The sequence below is a fragment of the Myxine glutinosa genome, chromosome 1 (assembly GCF_964187855.1).
Source record: "Myxine glutinosa chromosome 1, kmMyxGlut1.1, whole genome shotgun sequence".
NCBI lineage: Eukaryota > Metazoa > Chordata > Myxini > Myxiniformes > Myxinidae > Myxine > Myxine glutinosa.
Genome location: NC_136261.1, coordinates 133,189,999 through 133,209,732, shown reverse-complemented (window position 1 = coordinate 133,209,732; position 19,734 = coordinate 133,189,999). Strand labels below are relative to the sequence as shown.

Below are 19,734 nucleotides of genomic sequence, written 5' to 3'. Positions count from 1 at the left end.
TTCCTGACGATGATGGACTCGATGACATGGCGCATACATGCTGTACCGGCCGCACATGGTGGCCCAACACCCGATTAAGTGACTTTACATTGGTGTTTCTATTTTTTCTGTCCATGACCTGCACATAGATGCACTTTTTAAATGTGACCTCTTATCCAAAAGTATTTATGTCACTGTACATATCTCAGATATCAGGACCACAACACGAGCCACCACTCCCCTCCTTCAACATCCCATTTATCCAATGTCGAATAACATACCTCCTCAGGCATTACTATGTTCGACCTCTGACAGAGACCGTAAAAATGTGGGAAACTGCAACAATTTCCAATAGCAGTTGGAATATGCACAACCCAATTTGTCATATATTAAGATGTAACATAGTGAAAAAGAAGAAAATGACAACTTTACTCTGGCCTTCGGACAACCTATGTATTATATCCATAAAAAGATGGAATTCCTCTTTCATATGCTTCAAACACATCCCTTTCCTACTGCTCCTTTACTCCTATCTCTTTATAACCTCTTTTCTCTCCTCTCCTCCCTCCTCTTTACTTTATTTTATAAACCAATTTCAACTTTTTCTTTTTAGCCACCCATCACTTCCACACTGTCATGCAAACGGTAATTAATAAAAGGTGCATTTGGCACAAATAATTGCATCAAATCGTTTCATAAAAAGGTAAATTAGCTCGGACCTTCTTGGGAAGGCTATATTTCCAAGATGGCCTCCAAAGCCAGCTGACAAATAGCCATCCTTCATCGTGTAATGTCTTTCCTTGGCCAGTCTGAACTTTTGACAACCGAAAAGGCCTTCACTAGCAGCTTGATAGAGTACTGCTCTCTCCTTGGGGCCAGTGCCCCTGCCTCGCACCTTGCCCTTCTTGATGCCATGGAAAGCAAGGCCCTCAAAATCATTGGGATCTCTGTGCTCTGTGCTCTGTCCCGCAAATATTCCTACAGGTCGCACAAGATCTGCCAGCAACCCTCTGATGGTTAAACTGCCGAAATCTCGGCTCTCTGCTCACCTTCACTCTTTCATTCCTCTTTTCTCCCGCCTCTGGAACAAACTCCCTCTCTCCCTTCAATCCCACTCCACCCTCCAGGTCTTCAAAACAGCTGTTCACCACCATCTCTTATCTTCCCCCATCCAAAACCTTGATCTTTTCTACCCCCGCTAATTCACCCCAGATCCACCTTGTTTGAAATTCCAACTTCTTTCCTGGAAGTCCTGGCAGTGTCCATATGTTTTATACCTCTCCCACCCACACCCCCCCCCTTCCCATGCCCCCCTCCAAAGCACTCTCACAGATCTCTCGATATCTCCATGTCTCTCGGTCCCTGCTCTCAAATGTTGTGTTTGTGTCCTTCCCCCTCTCTCCCCATCTTGTCTACCGCTCCCGATGTTATATGTTTTATGTGTCGGTTTGTCTTTCTGTGTGATTAATGTTCGCTCTTTCACGAGCCTCGATCTTGTATACAAAACAAAACAAAAAAAAAAAAAATCTCCCATGATGAAGCTGAGTGTCTAGGCCTGTTACTCTCACATTGCAGATAGGTTGGTAGCCTCTTTGTATTCTACCACCACCTTTTTAGTATTGTACCCTCTGCCCTTTCTTGGTTCTGTCCATCTCAGCGCACACATGGTCTGCCAGCAACCTCTTCTTGTTAAACTCCAAAATGCAGGCTCGCTGCTCACCTCCTCCACTCATTTGTTCCTATTTTCTTTCACCTGTGGGACCAACTTCCCTCTCTGTTCAGTCCTATTCTTCCCTCCAGGGCTTCAAGACAGCTGTTCACTACTACCTCAAATAATCATCCCCTATCCATATTCATGATCTCTTCTACCCCAAATGACCCAACTTCCAATCACTCCTTTTTCCAGATTATTGTGATTTCCTCCCTCTCCCATTTAACCCCTCTCTCTCACCTCTTTTGGTTTGTTAGTTGGCAGTTGGTTTGTTCCTTTTCTGTTTCATACCTGATTACCCCCTTCCTCTTCTTGCTGTATTTCATTCATCTTGTGTGCAGCTTGCTCACCCTCATGTGTCCTCCCCTTCTCCTTGATATCACTCTTACTTCAACTCTGCTGTTGGTGTTTCCCTCTTTCCATTTTGTCCACTTCCATTCCGCCTCAGCTCTTCCACGAGCCTCGATCATGCATACAAAAAATAACATAATAAAATGTTGACAACTCACCGAGCAGACGTGCATAATCTTTGCTGAAATAAAAGAGCAACTCATCGTCCGCAGAAATTTCCTGTGAAGTGCAGAAATATACTTTCCCTTCATTCACATATGCCACGAGATTTTGCTCCTCTGGGGACCTGCAGTGGTGCACAAACTGGTCATAAGGAAGAAAAGGTTTTTAGACAACTACAGAGAAATGTTTCCACAGGTAGAAGGTTGTCTGACACATGAAAGACTTACCTCGCTCGGTGCACAAACATCATCCAATTGCAGTCGTTCTCGTCCTGGGTGAGCAAAATCGATTCCAATGCATCACCATGGAAGATCTATCACAGCCAAAGTAGATTGAGAGCAAGCTTGAGGAGGGACAAAGTTTATAACAGCAAACGTTGTCTTGTGCAGTCATCAAATTAAATGGACTTATTTTCTGAGCAACTTAGGAGAAAAGTTTATCATTTGCCAATACCATGCTGGTGGTTGGTTGTAGGTTGAGAGACAGAATTAGTGGTCATCCACAAATGATGTACATTAAAATGGACAAACTTTGATCTCTCTCATACATTCTTCTTTCCTCAGTCATCTCCATTTTCAAACACCTTTTCCCTTTTCTCCTCTGGTTTCCTCGTTCTATTAATTCTCTATTAAATTAACCCCAACCCCACCCACAGATGAAATAAATCGAAAATGCCCTGGGAAGTTAAGGACTATTATACAGTACAGTATTGTGGATACACACACAAACAAACACACACACACACACACACACACACACACACACACACACACACACACACACCCCCACACACACACACACACACACACACACCCGTTGACCATTCTCAACTTTGGTTCAGGGCGTTGGTCTAATGATGGCATTCCTCCGGAACTATCCATTGCATCAGTTTCATGCAAACCCAAGCAATCCATATCTTTCTTGACAGTTTCAATCCACGTCTTTTTGAGACATCCTCTGGGTTTTCTCCATTCTACCACGAGCTTTATCGCTTTCTTTACCGTTTCATCTTCTGACCGTAGTTGCATATGACCATACCAACCAAGTCTTTCCTGCCCAAGTTCTTCTTCACTAGTACTGATTTTCATCTCTTCTTGATTTCTGTGCTCGGAATTCTTTCTTTCAGAGACAATCCATTCATCGTATCATTCTCATTTCTGTTCTTTCCATTATTTTTGCATATGCACACATTTAGTTTCACAATGCATACATATACAGTTGCGGCCAAAAATATTGGCACCCTCGCACTTTTTTCAAATAATGCACCATTTCTTCCAGAAAATTGTTGAAATTAAAAAATCTGTGCGTATCCACATATGTATTTCTTTGGTTTGCAGTGGAGCAAAACAAAAAAACTGAAAAAAATACTAAATCTTAGCTTATTCCACACAGAAATCCTAAAATGGCCCAGACAATATTATTGCCACCTTTTAGAAGTTGTTAGAAATAATTAGATTTCAAGCAGGTGATTCACCTTTACTTTGGAAATGAACTCACCTATGGTGAGTTACAGGTGCCTGCAACATAAAAATCACTCATTCAACCAGTTTGAATGGAGAAAAGGAGTCATTCTGCTGTTTTGTATCACTGTGTGTCCCGCAATGAGCAGGGAGAAAAGAAAGAAAACCAGAAAATTGTCTAAGGACGTCAGACACAAGATTGTAGCCAAGCATGGACAATCTCAAGGCTACAAGTCCATCTCCAGAGACCTTGATGTTCCTGTGCCCACTGTAGAACACCAATCTCCATGCATGTGACCTTTGTCCACAATGTTATCAGGAAGTTTAAGGCCTATGGCACTGCAGCCAACCTCGCTGGACGTAGCCGCAAGAGAAAACTTGATCGAAGATGCAGCAAAGGATTGTTCAAATGGTGGAGAAAGCACTTAGATCAACTGCCAAACATATTCAAGCTGACCTTCAGACACAAGGTACGACAGCTTCAACTCGCACCATCCGTCGCCAACTCAATGAAAGGTGGTTCTATGGTAGGAGACCCAGGAGGACCCCACTGCTGAGAAAGCCTAACTGGAGTTCACCAAAACACACCTGAACAAGCGAAAATCCTTCTGGGAGAATGTCCTGTAGACAGATGAGACCAAATTAGAGCTTTTAGATGAAGGACATCATCTCTATATTTACAGAAAACAAAATGAAGCCTTAAAAGAAAAGAACACCTTCCCCGCAGTCAAACATGGAGGAGGTTCAGTGATGTTTTGGGGTTGCTGTGCTGCCTCTGGCACTGGATGCCTTGAATGTGTGCATGGCATCATGAAATCAGGAGATTACCAAGGCATTTTGGAGCGCAATGTTCAACCCAGTGTCAGAAAGCTGGGTCTCCGTCGAAGGTCATGGGTCTTGCAGCAGGACAATGACCCCAAACACACTTGGAAAAGCACCCAGGAAAGGTTCAAGACAAAACGCTGGACTGTTCTGAAGTGTCCAGAAATGAGTCCAGATCTAAATCCCATTGAACACCTGTGGGGAGATCTGAAAACAGCAGTTGGGAGAAGGAACCCTTCAAATCTGGGAGAACTGGAGCAGTTTGTACAAGAAGAGTGGGACAAACTGCCAGTAGAGAGGTGGAGGAAGCTCAGTCATGGCTATAGGAAGCGCTTGACTGCAGTTATTTTGTCCAAAGGCTGTGTGTGCTACCAAATATTAAGTCGAGGGTGTCAATTATTTTGTCAATGCAATTTCTTTTTATTTCCTGATTTAAAAGGAGATATTAAGTTCTGAATCAAAAACAAAGGTTCTGTAATATTAGAAGTGAAATAAGAATTGTGGAGACCAAATACTTTTGTCAATTTCAACTTATTTTAAGAGAAAATTGTGAGTTATTTGAAAAAAGTGCAAGGGTGCCAATATTTTTGGCCACGACTGTAGTTTCAATACATCAATACCGGTCTTATACAGGCTTTATAAATCCAACTTTTACAGAAAATGGAATGTTTATGTGCTTCATTATACCACGTGATTGCTTCTACACATTTCAAGCTGACTTTATTTTTGATCTAACAAATAATTCTGTTCCTCATGATGTCAATATCATGTCTCCAAAGTAACAGAAACTTCGCTTTAAAAAAGAAATTGAATTCTAAGCTCAGGAACATTCATTTTTGTTCTTCATCTTTATCTTGAAAGTTGTTGTTTCGTATACAGCCTGTGGCTGCTGACTGCATAATTCTCTGGAAGCCTGACTGTGCCGTTGATGCAGTACATGCATTACAGTGCCCCTGTTACAAGTAAACTGGTACTCATTTTACCAACCTCGGAAGGATGACAGGTTGAGTCAACCCACCAATTGTTATTTCAATGGCACGACAGGGGCTCAAAGTCAAGACCCTAAGATCTCAAGCCAGCCACCTTAATCGTTGAAGCAACATTAGACTTTCTCTTGAAATGATTGATCCTCACATCTATTACATAAATTAAAATGTCAAAGTAAACTGCTCTCTCTTATGCACAGATTTTTCCCATCTCGCCTTCAGTTGTCATACCCTTCCTCCCGTCCATGGTACACTGAATCTTGTGGTGAGGCAGTTGCCCTGAAACAACTTGCCTTCGCCTCTTGGAAGGCAAATCCAACTGAAGGTAATCTCAGTTCCTTACACAAAGCTCGGAACAAGTGTGTGTCTACCCTCAGGAGAGCCAGAAAACAATACCTCTCCACACTCAAGAATGAACTCTCAAACCTGTCTTCCTCCTTCAAATCCTGGTGGTGTCTGGTCAAATCTGTTTCTGGTGTTTGTTCCCCCTCCATCCCCTCCCTTACCTCAAATGGCTAAACAGCTGACTCCACAAGTGAAAAAGCTGAATGGCTGAACTCTGTGTTTGGCTCAAAATTTTGTTTCCCAAACCCATCTCTCTCTGTACCCACCGTACCCAGTCGAACCCAGCAGCTCCTGGACTCTGTGTCCTTCTCTCCTGACAAGGTGGAGAAGTTTCTGTCAAACCTCGACTCTGATTCTGCAACTGGCCAGATGGCATCAGCCCACGGGTCCTAAAATCCTGCTCTGCCAGTCTTTCACTCCCTCTCTCTGTTCTCTTCACCCTCTCTTTTGCTAAAGGTCATCTGCCTTCTGATTGGAAATCAGCCAACATCACCGCTTTACACAAAAAATGTGCAAAACAGATCCTTGCAACTGCAGACCATTCAGCCTGCTCCCAATTATCAGCAAAGTAATGGAATCCATCATCACTTCTGATATTAAGTTATTCCTCTTTCTCCAATGGCTTGATCGCGGATCATAAATTTGGATTCAGATCAGGTCACTATACTCTGGACATGCTGCTTCAATAATGGATGGAGGTCCTCAAAGCCAAACAGGAAATCAGTGCGTTCTCCCTTGACATATCTCGTGCCTTCGATACAGTCTGGTACCCCGCCCTGCTCACTAACCTCTCCTCTTATATCCATGGAAATCTCCATGCATGGCTCATCGACTTCCTCTCTTATCATAGTCAATGTGTGGCTCTAAATGGAATTCTCTCATCTCCTCTTCCTGTCCAGGCTACCTGTCCAGGCTACTTGTCCTACGAGGTTCCCCAAGGCAGTGTTCTGAGCCCTGCGCTTTTTCTGGTCTTCATTAATGATCTCTCCGATTATCTGGAAAATCCTCTCTATATTTTTGCTGCTGATTCTACTCTCTGCCACTCCATACCTCATCCCTCAAATCGGCAGTCTGCAGCCTCCTCACTCCTTGCAGACCTGGATAAAATCACAGACTGGTCAAAGAAGTGGAAGATGTCTTTCAATCCTGACAAATGTCACACTCATTTTGTTTCTCCGAAAAGACCGTCTGGATAACCCTCCCATCTATTTTCTCAACAATCCTCTCAAAGAAGTTCTAACACTCAAGCTTTTGGGTCAGTCATGATCTTTCCTGGGAAAACCTCATTTTGAAGCTGGCCTCCAAAGCCAGTCACCAACTGGACATCCTCCGTCGTGCGAAGTCCTTCCTTGGCACCTCTAAGCTTCTCACCAAATACAAAGGTTTCATCCGCATCTGGATGGAGTAATGCTCTCGCCTTTGGGCTGGTGCTCCTGCCTTACACTTAAGTCAGCTTCACGCTGTAGAAACCAAAGCTTTTAGAATCATTGGTATTTCCCATGATGACGCTGATTCTGAGGGCCTTTCAAACTCTCACCACAGACAAGTTGGCCGTCTTTCGATCTTCTCCTCTTTGGCCTTGCACCCCCTGCTCTGTCTGTTCTGTCCCCCAAATAATCCTACAGGACACACAAGATCTGCCAGCAACCCTCTTCTGGTGAATCTGCCAAAATCAAGACTTACTGCTCACCTTCAGTCATTCATTCCTCTTTTTTCCCGCATACAAAAACAAACTCCCACACTCTCTTAAATCCCACTTCTCCCTCCAGGTCTTCAAAACAGCTGTTCAGCACCATCTCTTATCTTCCCCCATCCAAAACCTTTATCTTTTCTACCCCCGTTAATCCACCCTGAATCTACCTAATTAAAATTCCACTTTCCTTCCTGAAAGTCCTTATAGTGTCCATCTTGTTTATCCCATGTACCCCTCCCCAGCCCTCTCTTCCACAGATCTCCTGATCTCCTGATTTATAATATAGATATTTCTAGCAATCTAAAAGCCACTTATTAGGGTACTGTCCTCCACAGTCTAACCCGAAAAAGTGTTTTAAACCATACCTTCCATAAACCAGGTCTGTCATCTTCAAATTGTGAAGAATCTCTAGGATGGAGACCTGAACTCTGCTGACCAGCCAAAGGCCCAAAACATGTCCGCACAGGGATTATGCTCCTGGTTCGTACACCTACAATGCACAAAAACAATATTGTAAAAGCCAAGGATCATTCCCCACAAATTCTCTCAAACTTCATCGTGGGGATCCTGACCTTTTGCTTGTGCAGGGATGGGGAAAGAAGGAAATTGAGAAAATGAAGGGAAATGGGAGAGTATACATCAGGGAGTTTTGGAAGAAATAGAAGGAAAAGGAAAAGGAAGTTGAAAGGAGAGGCAAATAAAATACATGGGGACTTTCCAATGGCAAAGATTATGTCAAATATTCACCCTCTTGCATATACAGTATATTAAAGCAAATGAGCTTGTATTATTCCAAACTAAAACAAATTAAGAGGTTTTAAACTGCAGTCCTAACAGTTCAATACAATGATTCAACGATTGCATCAATTATTATATCATTCACCTTTTGAAATCAACTTTATTGCAGCGCAAAAATAGCTGGTTTCGTGGCCTGGTTCTCACCTGCAGGACTCCCATTGTGGTTAAGGTGCAGGACCAGCTGCTTGGGCATTGAGAGCCGTGCTCGTGACTCGAGGGGTGTATCTGGGATAAGTGTGAGGGGGCCGTGTGTGGGGCAATCAGCGATGAATGCCCTGTCACACAGTGGGCACCCTGCAGGTGCAATGATGCACCTTTCAGAACCATCAATTACTCAGAAAGATTACTGACGTGATATATACAGCTATTGTTTTATGATCACAAACACATTTATCATCAAATTATTACTTTCAATTTGATGCATAATTTTTGAACCGTACTTTAGCGTCACATATGTATTTAACATACACGATGCAAAGTACATCGACAAGTGCTTGCTGAAACACAACAGATTCAAGCCGAGCACTTACAAACTGAGCACTCATCCTTGATGGAACCTGTCGTTTCTTCTAACTGCACCTGCATCGTTGGAATGAAGCCAAGACCTGAGGCTGGCTCAGGTCGAGAGGCTATTGAAACCTCAGGTGCCATTCCAACTGAAATGGGCTCCAACCCGATAGGAGGCCCGTGAAGGCCAACAGAGCCCAAAGACATAGCTTGCGATGCAGATAGTGTTAACTCGCTCGCTGACACAGCCAGAGCTGCTGATGAAGTAGTGTTGAGATGCCCGTCCGGATAGTTTGACTCCATGACCACCGGCAGATCCAAAGCTTCTTGAGGCGACATCACAATGGAGGCCTCACTTAGCGCAGGGCCGCACCCACTGGAGCCTGAACGCGAGTGTGATGATACGGGATCAATATCAGAATCCTGTGGCACTACCTCAATGGAGAGAGTGTCATGCATGCTGGCTTCGTCGGGTGAACTTGGGCTGCTCACCCTAGTTTTGGGGTGGGGGTGGGGGTCAATGAGAGAGAGAAGGCTGTTATTAGCAAGACAAATTACCCCTCCACAATTTATGCACAAATATTAAAGTAATAAGTTCATTTGATGCCATCTCAGCAGACTATTGCTCAAGAGGTAGCCCCACCTGGAGACAGATTCCATTACCACATGTGTATCAAGAGGGTGCTGCACAGCATGTAGAGGGTGAGAACGCTCCGGCAGTGAGCGACTAGGTGAGCCACGCTCGCTCTCCGATGTTTTGACAGCCATGGGTATTACTCCAACATCAAGGCCGAGTGAATCTACTGGATGGTATGGTTCCAGGCCGACAGCTGGGTTGTGAGCCAAAGGTACTCCCGCAGCACCTTCCATTCCAACTGAGGCACTTGGGTGTACGTACTGTGGTGGAGGACGCTCGGCGAGATACGAGAGGATTCCTACAGATATGCCACAAAGGTACCACATACCTCATGGTTGGTAAGCCACACCCTTTATCACACACAAAACCAACAGCGAGAACAATCGTCGAGGTAGTGCACTATCAAAGAGACTTGTGGGAACATCTAGCCATAACACATTTGCAAGATAAAATCATGATACGGTATATGAAAAGCCCGAACTAAACTCTTCGAGTTGTGGAAATCAGATAGTTCAAGTGTTCACAATGTAGAACCATGATAAACCATTTGTGAATGGAGCGTCAATATATTTGCTCATACAGTGCATTCAGAAAGTATTCAGACCCCTTCACTTTTTTCACATTTTGTTATGTTGCAGCCTTATGCTGAAATCGTTTAAATTCATTTTTTCCCTCATCAATCTCCACTCAATACCACAAAATGACAAAGAGAAAACAGGATTTTAGAAAGTTTTGCAAATTTATTAAAAATAAAAAACTGAAATATCACATTGACATAAGTAATCAGACCCTTAACTCAGTACTTAGTTGAAGCACCTTTGGCAGCGATTACAGTCTCGAGTCTTCTTGGGTATGACGCGACAAGCTTTGCACACCTGGATTTGGGGATTTTCTGCCATTATTCTCTGCAGATCCTCTCAAGCTCTGTCAGGTTGGATGGGGACCATTGGTGGACAGCCATTTTCAGGTCTCTCCAGAAATGTTCGATTGGGTTCAAGTCAGGGCTCTGGCTGGGCCACTCAAGGACCTTCACAGAGTTGTCCCTAAGCCACTCCTGTGTTGGCTTGGCTGTGTGCTTAGGGTCATTGTCCTGTTGGAAGGTGAACCTTCGGCCCAGTCTGAGGTCCTGAGCGCTCTGTTTCAGGTTTTCATAAAGGACATCTCTGTACTTTGCTCCATTCATTGTTTCTTCAACCCTGACCAGTCCCCCAGTCCCTGCTGCTGAAAAACACACCCACAGCATGATGCTGCCACCACCATGCTTCACCGTTGGGATGGTATTGGGCATGTGATGAGTGGTGCCTGCTTTCCTCCAGACATGACGCTTAGAATTGAGGCCAAACAGTTCAAACCTGGTTTCATCAGACCACAGAATCTTGTTTCTCAAAGTCTGAGAGTCCTTTAGGTGTTTTTTTGCAAACTCCAAGTGGGCTTTCATGTGTCTTTCACTGAGGAGAGGCTTTCGTCTGGCTACTCTGCCATAAAGCCCAGATCGGTGGAGTGTTGCAGTGATGGTTGTCCTTCTGGAATTTTCGCCCATCTCCCCACAGCATCTCTGGAGCTCAGCCCGAGTGGCCATCGGGTTCTTGGTCACCTCTCTTACCAAGGCCCTTCTCCCCCGATTGCTCAGTTTGGCCAGGCGGCCAGCTCTTGGAAGAGTCCTGGTTGTTCCAAACTTCTTCCATTTAAGAATTATGGAGGCCACTGTGCTCTTGGGAACCTTCAATGCAGCAGAGATTTTTTTTTTTGTAGGCTTCCCCAGATCTGTGCCTCGACACAATCCTGTCTCTGAGCTCTGCAGGCAGTTCCTTCGACCTCATGGCTTGGTTTTTGCTCTGATATGCATTGTCAGCAGTGAGACCTTATATAGACAGGTGTGTGCCTTTCCAAATCATGTCCAATCAATTGAATTTACCACAGGTGGACTCCAATCAAGGTCTAGAATCATCTCAAAGATGATCAAGAGAAATGGGAGGCACCTGAGCTAAATTTCAAGTGTCATAGCAAAGGGTCTGAATACTTATGTAAATGTGATATTTCAGTTTTTTCTTTTCAATAAATTTGCAAAACTTTCTAAAATCCTGTTTTCTCTTTGTCATTATGGGGTATTGAATGTAGATTGATGAGGGAAAAAATGAATTTAAACGATTTCAGCATAAGGCTGCAACATAACAAAATGTGAAAAAAGTGAAGGGGTCTGAATACTTTCTGAATGCACTGTATATCAGAGTTTAGAGCCAAGAATATGGAATTAGATGAGGAGAATATACCAAAATACAGACTTGTGAAAGGTCTCATCCAAAGAACATCATATTCCATGATAGGCTACACTGCCCTGATGATGCCACAAATGAAAGCCAAAACCAGACGTGTAATGTCTTTCCTCCACTAGATGGTCCAGGATGTATCTGTGCTAGGGAAACACCGTAGGTTCCATATCTATGTATGTCATGTCGCCAAGTGTTCCCAGTGCGGCAATCACATATACACGAATCAGAGGTCATTACATTTCCTATGTGGTATGTTTCGATGTATGTACATATGTGTGTACCATTAAAATAAACTGCCTTCTTGCATGGAAAAATGTTTGATGCATTTTCAAGTCAATGTCTGCACTGTGATAGGGTTTAGATCATTTGTGTAGAGTTCAAAGCTTGTTTGAGCAGCAGGTGAGAGTGTGCTTATGTATCGCAATTTGTCTTCAAGTCCGGGCATGCATTGGTAGGTCGAGGCGCATCTCTTAGCATGGTGCAGATGTTCTTGTGGAGAGCAGGCATTAGAAGCAAGCACACAAATATGTTACATTATTGTTCATCTGAACCATTCAATTGAAAAGTCATAGAAGCATAAAATTATGAGAAATTAAATGCAAAAATTTGCAAATAACACTATTTTTTTTGCAAATAATGGGTTAAAATCAATGCAAGAAATACATGACTACAACTAGATAAACATGGTATGTTTTACAACCGTTGTGTAGGCAAGAAAGATTTTGTCCCGAAGAAAAGAGCAGAATCTGGACAGTATGATAATCGAGCACGGAGATTAACTAAATGAGGATGGGACTGGATATTCTGGCATTATTCAGCTGCTGTAGATGTCAGACGCACCTGGCAAGATGTGGCGGATGTAACCGCCCTCCATGTGTGGGTAAGGCGGCGGCAGCGGGTAGTTACGCTCTGGCATGTTGCACATAATATTGCGATCACCCAGGCCGATTGGCAGCATGAGCGACAGTGCAGATGAGAGGGAGCCCAGTGATGGTGGGAGGTTGGGTATAGTCACGGGCATGCCTGTGGCACCAGCAGAATTTCATGTCAGGCAAACCATTCCTCCATTGTTTTCATTACTGTCATCTTCGTTATGGTGATGATATTGAAAGAGGAATGATGAAATGGCTGAACTTTAATCCAGCCTCAAATTGCAAAACACATCAAGATAAAAGTAAAGGTTTACTAACCAGACTCCAAAGACTTTCAAAATGGCACATGCTGCTTCCTTGCTTGATACTCAGAATTTAAAGGATAGGGTAGGACAAACAACCATAGGTTGGCATCTAAGCAGGAGGATTTTACGCCTCGATTGCCCCGCCGACTCAGCGGCTGTGTGTGTGTGAAAGTCAAATCTGGTGTCTTCCCGTGTATGTGTCTGCACGCGTATGCGTGATTTGTGTCACAGAACCTCCATAAGCCCGAGAGCCAGTAAAAATAAAATAATAATCTCTTTCTGTTCAACCATAGCCTGAACAAACGAGCCCAAAAAAAATAATTAAAGTCGCCCAACAAAATTTGCTCCTGCAAAGTGTATTTTTTGGTTCCACGAGTGACCTGTGGGTGGGTCCGTAGACACATCGGTAATGTTTTTTTAATTCATGGTCCAAGGCTAATGGAGGATCTTCAGCACAAATCACCCACACACATGCAGACAAACACACGAGACAACACTGGGTTTGACTCCTGCGAAACATAGCTGCTGTCTTTGGGGGTTGAGAAGATGGGTTGGAGAGGGAATGGAGGAGCGATGTAACATCACGAGGTACTCTAGTACCGGCAATGCCATCTTTGTGACTGCTTTTCTCTCCGCAATCAGTGGGGCAATCGAGGAGAAATTTACCCTCCCCATGGGATGCCAACCGATGTGGCTTGTTCATGCTCTATTTTCAAACTAAGGAGAATCAACTGAGGAAGCATCACGTACCATTTTTAAAGTCTCTGATATGACTCGGCCGGGGTAAGAATTGAGCCGCTGACCTCCCAGAATCAGAGTGGATGCTCTAACTATTATGCTACCAAATCTGGTGAAACCAAATACAATTATTGAAAAGCATTGATGCTTTTCTTCAGAATCAAAGTGGTGAGTAAAAAACAAAATAAAACTATGTTCAACTCAAAAGAATGGCTTTGTGCAGTATTTGTTACTTGAACAGAATGAATGATTGCTTCTGAACACTATAATGCACTCGCAGCCTAGCTCTGTGAAATTGGGAAGTTGACTGGGCATCCTCCATCATACAAAGTTCTTCCTTGGCAAAATTGAACTCCTGTACCCCAACAAGGCCTTTATCCGCAGCTTGATGGAGTACTGCTCTCCCCTATGGGCTGACACCCCTGCCTTACACCTCGCTCAGCTTGAATCTGTGGAGACCAAGGCCTTCGAAATTATAGGAATCTCGCATGATGAAGCTGAACCTAAGGGCCTATATCACTTGGCCACTGCAGACTGGTCGATGGTCTCTCTATCTTCTACCGCCTCCTTTCATGTCCTGCACCCTCTCGTCTTTCTGTACTTTGTCACACTCCTCTCCCCCCCCCCCCCCCCCCCTCCCCAGGTTTCTGCAGGGCACACATGGTCCAACAAACAACCAAAATGCAGGATCACTGCTCACCTCCACTCATTCGTTCCTCTTTCCTCCTGCCTGTGAAACCAACTTGCACGTTCTCTTCAATCTCATTCTTCCCTCAAAGTCTTAAAGACAGCTCTTCACCACCATCTCAGATCATTCTCCAAACCAATCCAAAACCATGATCTTTTCTACCCTCATTAACTCCCTCAACCTACCCTAATCCCTCATCCTTCCAAATTTCCTGTTTCCACTCCTGAAAGTTTCCTTTTGTATCCATCTTGGTCCCCCATGTCCCTAAGGCTGGTGCTGGCTTAATGGTTAGGGTGCTGGCTTGGGATCCTGGGATCCTGAGTTCGAATCCCAGTCGATCGTTGAATTAACGCCAGGGGGATTGACTCAGCCTGTCATCCTTGCGAGGTCGGCAAATTGAGTTCCAGCTCATTGGCAATCGGGGCACTGCATCAGTGGCACAAACGTGCTTCCAGAGAAATGATGCAACCACCAGCCATAGGCTGCATACAAAAACAACAACAACCCCATGTCCCTCTACTGCACCCCCATTTCTCCCCACTCCCATTTTTTACCCAGGTTTACATCTATCTTTGCCTTTAACTCTGCTGTTGGTGTTTTCCCTTTCTCTCAACGGTTCCTTCCTTCCTGTTGTGTCCTGATCTATTCCGTGTACGAGTACGAGCTCTCCCACGAGCCTAGACTATGTGTACAAAAAAGTAAACTGAAAACAGCAGATACAAAGCATAGAAATTCATCTTTGAACCACAAATTATTTCTTTTCTTGAATATCCTTTCCCTCTGATGCTATGGTAAATGATTTTTTTTTTTTTTACAAAAACATCACTCATTTCATTTTCTCCCTCTATGGTTCAATGCTGACCAATAACTAAGATCATGCAAGATTCACCTTTTTTGCATCGACCAATATTTGTACATTTAGTCACATGATTAATCCTTCCAATACTCCACTTTGTGAAATGGAGTAATGAGGGCCTTACACGAAGGTTATTTAACAGTGGCTAAAACTCTCTTTAACACTTTTAAGCAAAGTAGTTGGACTGGTCTTCACAAATGAGCTTCATTGAACTTTATCACTTTTATCCTCACTGTCCTGCTATTAGACAGCGCATGCTTGGGCACACACCTGTTGGTGCCATGGGGCTGTGTGTCGGAGAGGGCAATCCCAGGTGATTTCCAGCCACCGAAAGGCCACCATTTATGGATGATGCTCCCAATGATTCCATCCCTGTCATGTTTAGGTTCATCTCGTTCATGTTGGGTGTGATCCTGTGATTGCAACCATGGATTCCATCAACAAAGTCGATTCTCGACGGCATCAGTATCCAGATATGCCAGTGGGGACAAAAAAACGATAATAAATTGATACAAAATGAAAACTATTAAAAATGACAAAATGATCAGCAATACACAACTAGCTGTCTGTTGTGGAAGGATATCTAAAAAAAGTTGTGGAAAGTTTCAGACACAATTGGGTGGCCAGGTTCAGTGTGTGACAAGGATGAATTGATTGCATTTTGGTGAAGATCAGGACACTATAATTTTAAGTGATTCTTCACCATCGAGATATAGGGCCAAAAATGATGTACAACACGATACCTCAAAAGGTTATGGACGGTTTTGGACAGAACTTGATGGACAGATTGGGTGTGTGAAAAGAAAGAATTGATTAAATTTTGGTGAAGATCCAAATACCACACTAGATATTTTTTGAAGTAATTCTTCCCCATTGAGAGATGGGGCCAAATTATATATAGCATGCTATTTCAAAACGTTGTGAATGGATTATGACAAAACTATGTGGACGTTGACAAAACTATCCCTGGTGTTGGGCTAGCGGCTAGGGTGCCGGCTTAGGATCCTAGGATCCTGGGTTCGAATCCAGGTCAATCGCTGAATTAACGCCAGGGGGGTTGACTCAGCCTGTCATCCTTCCGAGGTCGGCTAATTGAGTACCAGTTCACTGGTAATTCCCTGCTTGTCGTTAAAGGCGGCAAAAAGGGTTGGCGTCAGGAAGGGCATCCGGCCGTAAAACATTGCTTCAAATAGGGGACCGAAAAACAACAACAACCACGGTTCCCGAAAAAGGCCAACCCCCGCTTGCGGGGAAAAATGGCCTCTAAAGGTGTTTTTATTTTTATTTTTATGTGGACGAGATGGTTAGGTGACAACAGACAAGAATGAACAAGTAAACGAAAAAACATGTTTTAGGGCTACACACTTAAAAACATTTTTTTAAAGTTTAAAACCAATTTTTTTTAATTAATGAATTGTGATAAATAAAAATGTACCAGAAAAGAGGACTGTGGGCCAAATTTCAGTTCTCTAGGACGTATGGAACCTAGAAAACGAACGGCTCAAAGATTTGAAACGGGACAAAGTTCAGATGAAGTTAAATAAAGGTTTGTAAAAATCACTCTGGAGCGACACTTGGCAAAAGAGAACGAAGTAAAATAGAACTCAGTAAAGCATCCTTTTTACCTCACAAATAATAATTGGTGGTTGAATTCTGTGACCTGATATGCAATTCCGTCTTTAAATTTTAAGTTAATCGGATGAATATTGACAATTTTAGAAATTCGGCCGATGTTGACCTCAAAACTAGCTTGGTGGTTGGTTTCAGTAAGCCGATATGCAAATCCTATTCAAATTTAAGGTCAATCGGATGAAAAGTGAGGATTTTAGAGATTTGACAAAAAAAGTGGTTGACCTTAGGTCTATGTTGAGCTTGTGACCTATGTTGATCTCAAAAATAGTCAGTGGTTGAATTCAGTTCGCTGATATGTAAATCCTCTTTAAATTTCAAGTCAATCGGATGAAAATTGAGGATTTTAGAGATTTGAAATGGTTGTTGACCTTCGGCCTTTGTTGACCTTTGGCCTTTGTTGACCTTTGGCCTATGTTAACCTTTTGGTCTATGTTGACATAAAAATAGTTGTTGGTTGAATTCAGTTAACTGATATGAAAATCCTATTAAAATTTCAAGTCAATCACATGAAAATTTAGGATTTTAGAAATTTGAAAAATTTTGTTGTTGACCTTTTGGCCCATGTTGACCTTTTGGCCGATGCTGGTCTCAAAAATAGTTGTTGGTTGAATTGAGTTAGCTGATATGTAAATCCTATTAAAATTTCAAGTCAATCAGATGAAAATTTAGGATTTTAGAAATTTGAAAAATTTTGTTGTTGACCTTTTGGCCCATGTTGACCTTTTGGCCGATGCTGGTCTCAAAAATAGTTGTTGGTTGAATTGAGTTAGCTGATATGTAAATCCTATTTAAATTTCAAGCCAATCGGATGAAAAGTTAGGATTTTAGAGATTTGAAAAAAGTGGTTGACCTTCGGCCTATGTTGACCTTTTGACCTTTTTACCTCAAAAATAAATACGATTTTGTTGGACCACGAACTCTACCATTTGGTGAAGTTTCGTGAAGATCGGTTTAAAATTGTGACCTGTAGGCAACTATAAGTGAGCGGACAGACAAACAAACACACAAACACACAGACACAGACACAGACACACCCACAAACACAAAACCCAGAGTGATCAACATACTCGTCAAAAAATAAGTTTTTTTTCCCAAGTAACAACCCGATTCGATTTTGGTTGAGCATGCAGGTTCGAATCCAGATCCGGCCTATTGGTGGGATACAAAACGTAAACGTTTCAGCTTGGCGGAGGTATGCTCTCTACCGAATGTACAGATGGTCTTCTTGAGAAAGGCAGTGTAAGCAAGGTCGTACAGGCACAACGTAATTGGATAGATACCATACCACGAAGCAATGGGAATAAACCTCGGCAAAAATAGAATGTAGACCATTTCATCGACCCCGGTGACCATTACGAGTTGTGTGGGGTCGGCCTCGGAGCGCGCGTGCTCAATCGCAGTGCAACAAATGATAGTCCACATAATACGTACGCAAAAACCTGAATATTTTGGCCCCCTTCTATGGTCCCCACTCTAACCTTACTTTCTCATCCTGTCCTCCCAAAATGTACCGTAAGAATATCCACACCAGTGAAAAAGGACAATTAGAATAAATATGCTGCGCTTTCCGACCATTTAATGTCCTTTGCTTGAAAGGAGAAATATTTGTAAGATAAATTAATTTGTTCATCAAGCAATCCCGTAACACAGACAGACAGGCAAACACTGAGAGATGAGGAATGACGTTCAATCGGAATATATAATGAGAGACTAAAGGGCTCAGCAAGCAGACGATGCATCACTTTGAGGTTTCCATACCGGGTAAAGCGCGCCGGAAGGTCGGACCAAAACTAGCCGAGCGTCGCTAACCAGACCGCGGCCTACTCTCGTCCGAGTCCGTTGAGGCTCCTCGAACAGCGAGCGCGGTGAGGCTGAGACTGCGAGAAGGGTCCCGGAGGAGCCATCTCAGGTAATTAAATGTAAGGGATGAGGTTGAACAAGCTGCTCCAGTGTTCGGAAAGCGATTCATCACGACGTCATTGACATTAAGCGATCCTCACACGGACAACCCGCAACACCGACGGGCAGTCTGTAATGAGACACATCGGAATGGCTTCAAAATAGAATCACAATACAATAGATTCATAACTTTATTACTGTTGTGTCTTTACTACCCTTCCTCATCCTCCCCTCCTATCTCCTCCTCTTCCCCTCCTATCTCCTCCTCCAACCCTCCTATCGCCTCCTTCCTCCTTCGCTCCTCCAGGCCTCCTTCCTCCTCCTCGCCTCCTTCCCCTCATTTGCCTTCCTTCCTCCTTCTCCCCCTTCTCCCCTCCTCCCCTCCTCCCCCTTCTCCCCTCCTCCTCTTCCCCTCTGCCTCCACCCCTTACTTTGCCTGTTTCCCCTCCATCCTCTCCTCCTCCTCCTCCTCCTCTTCTCCTCTTCCCCTCCTCCTCTTCCCCTCTGCCTCCTCCCCTTCCTTTTCTTGTTCCCCCTCCATCCTGTCCTCCCCTCCTCCTCCTCCCCTTCCTCCTCCACCTCCCATTCCGCCTCCTCCCCTTCCTCTTCCACCTCCTCTCCTTCCTCTTCCGCCTACTCCTCTTTCTCCTCCTCCTCCTCCTTCTTCTCCCCCTATCCCTCCTCCTTCTCCCCCTTCTCCTCCTCCTTTCCCCTTCTCCTCCTCCTTCCCCTCCTCCTCATCCTCCTCTCTCTTTGACTTTTTGACCCCAAAAATAGTTGGTCATCCAATTCCGTGATGTACTATGCAATTACTCTTTAATTTTCAGGTTAATCGGATGAAAAATCGATGATTTGTCAGATGAAAACTGATGATTTTAGAAGTTTGACCTTGAGTTGACCTTTCACCTTTTGATCTCAAAAATAGTTGGTTTCCCAATTTAGTGACGCCTCAATATGCAAATGCTGTTCAACTTTGAAGTCAATCGGATGAAAAAATGGCAATATTTGAAATCTGACCTCAAG

General features: G+C 43.6%; 1 protein-coding gene across 1 annotated transcript in view; it reads right to left on the bottom strand.

The window, feature by feature from the left end:
- Window positions 1-19,054, bottom strand: part of PRDM4 (PR/SET domain 4) — a 37,253-nt gene extending 18,199 nt beyond the window's left edge. The window contains exons 1-9 of the mRNA XM_068118591.2: window positions 18,571-19,054; window positions 15,451-15,593; window positions 12,562-12,744; window positions 9,458-9,749; window positions 8,838-9,307; window positions 8,452-8,601; window positions 7,875-7,999; window positions 2,431-2,516; window positions 2,200-2,327 (exon numbers count right to left, since the gene is read on the bottom strand). Coding sequence (XP_067974692.1) covers window positions 2,200-2,327; window positions 2,431-2,516; window positions 7,875-7,999; window positions 8,452-8,601; window positions 8,838-9,307; window positions 9,458-9,749; window positions 12,562-12,744; window positions 15,451-15,580 — 1,564 coding nt within the window. The 5' untranslated portion in view covers window positions 15,581-15,593; window positions 18,571-19,054. The remainder of the gene's footprint in view (window positions 1-2,199; window positions 2,328-2,430; window positions 2,517-7,874; window positions 8,000-8,451; window positions 8,602-8,837; window positions 9,308-9,457; window positions 9,750-12,561; window positions 12,745-15,450; window positions 15,594-18,570) is intronic.
- Window positions 19,055-19,734: the final 680 nt, after the last annotated feature.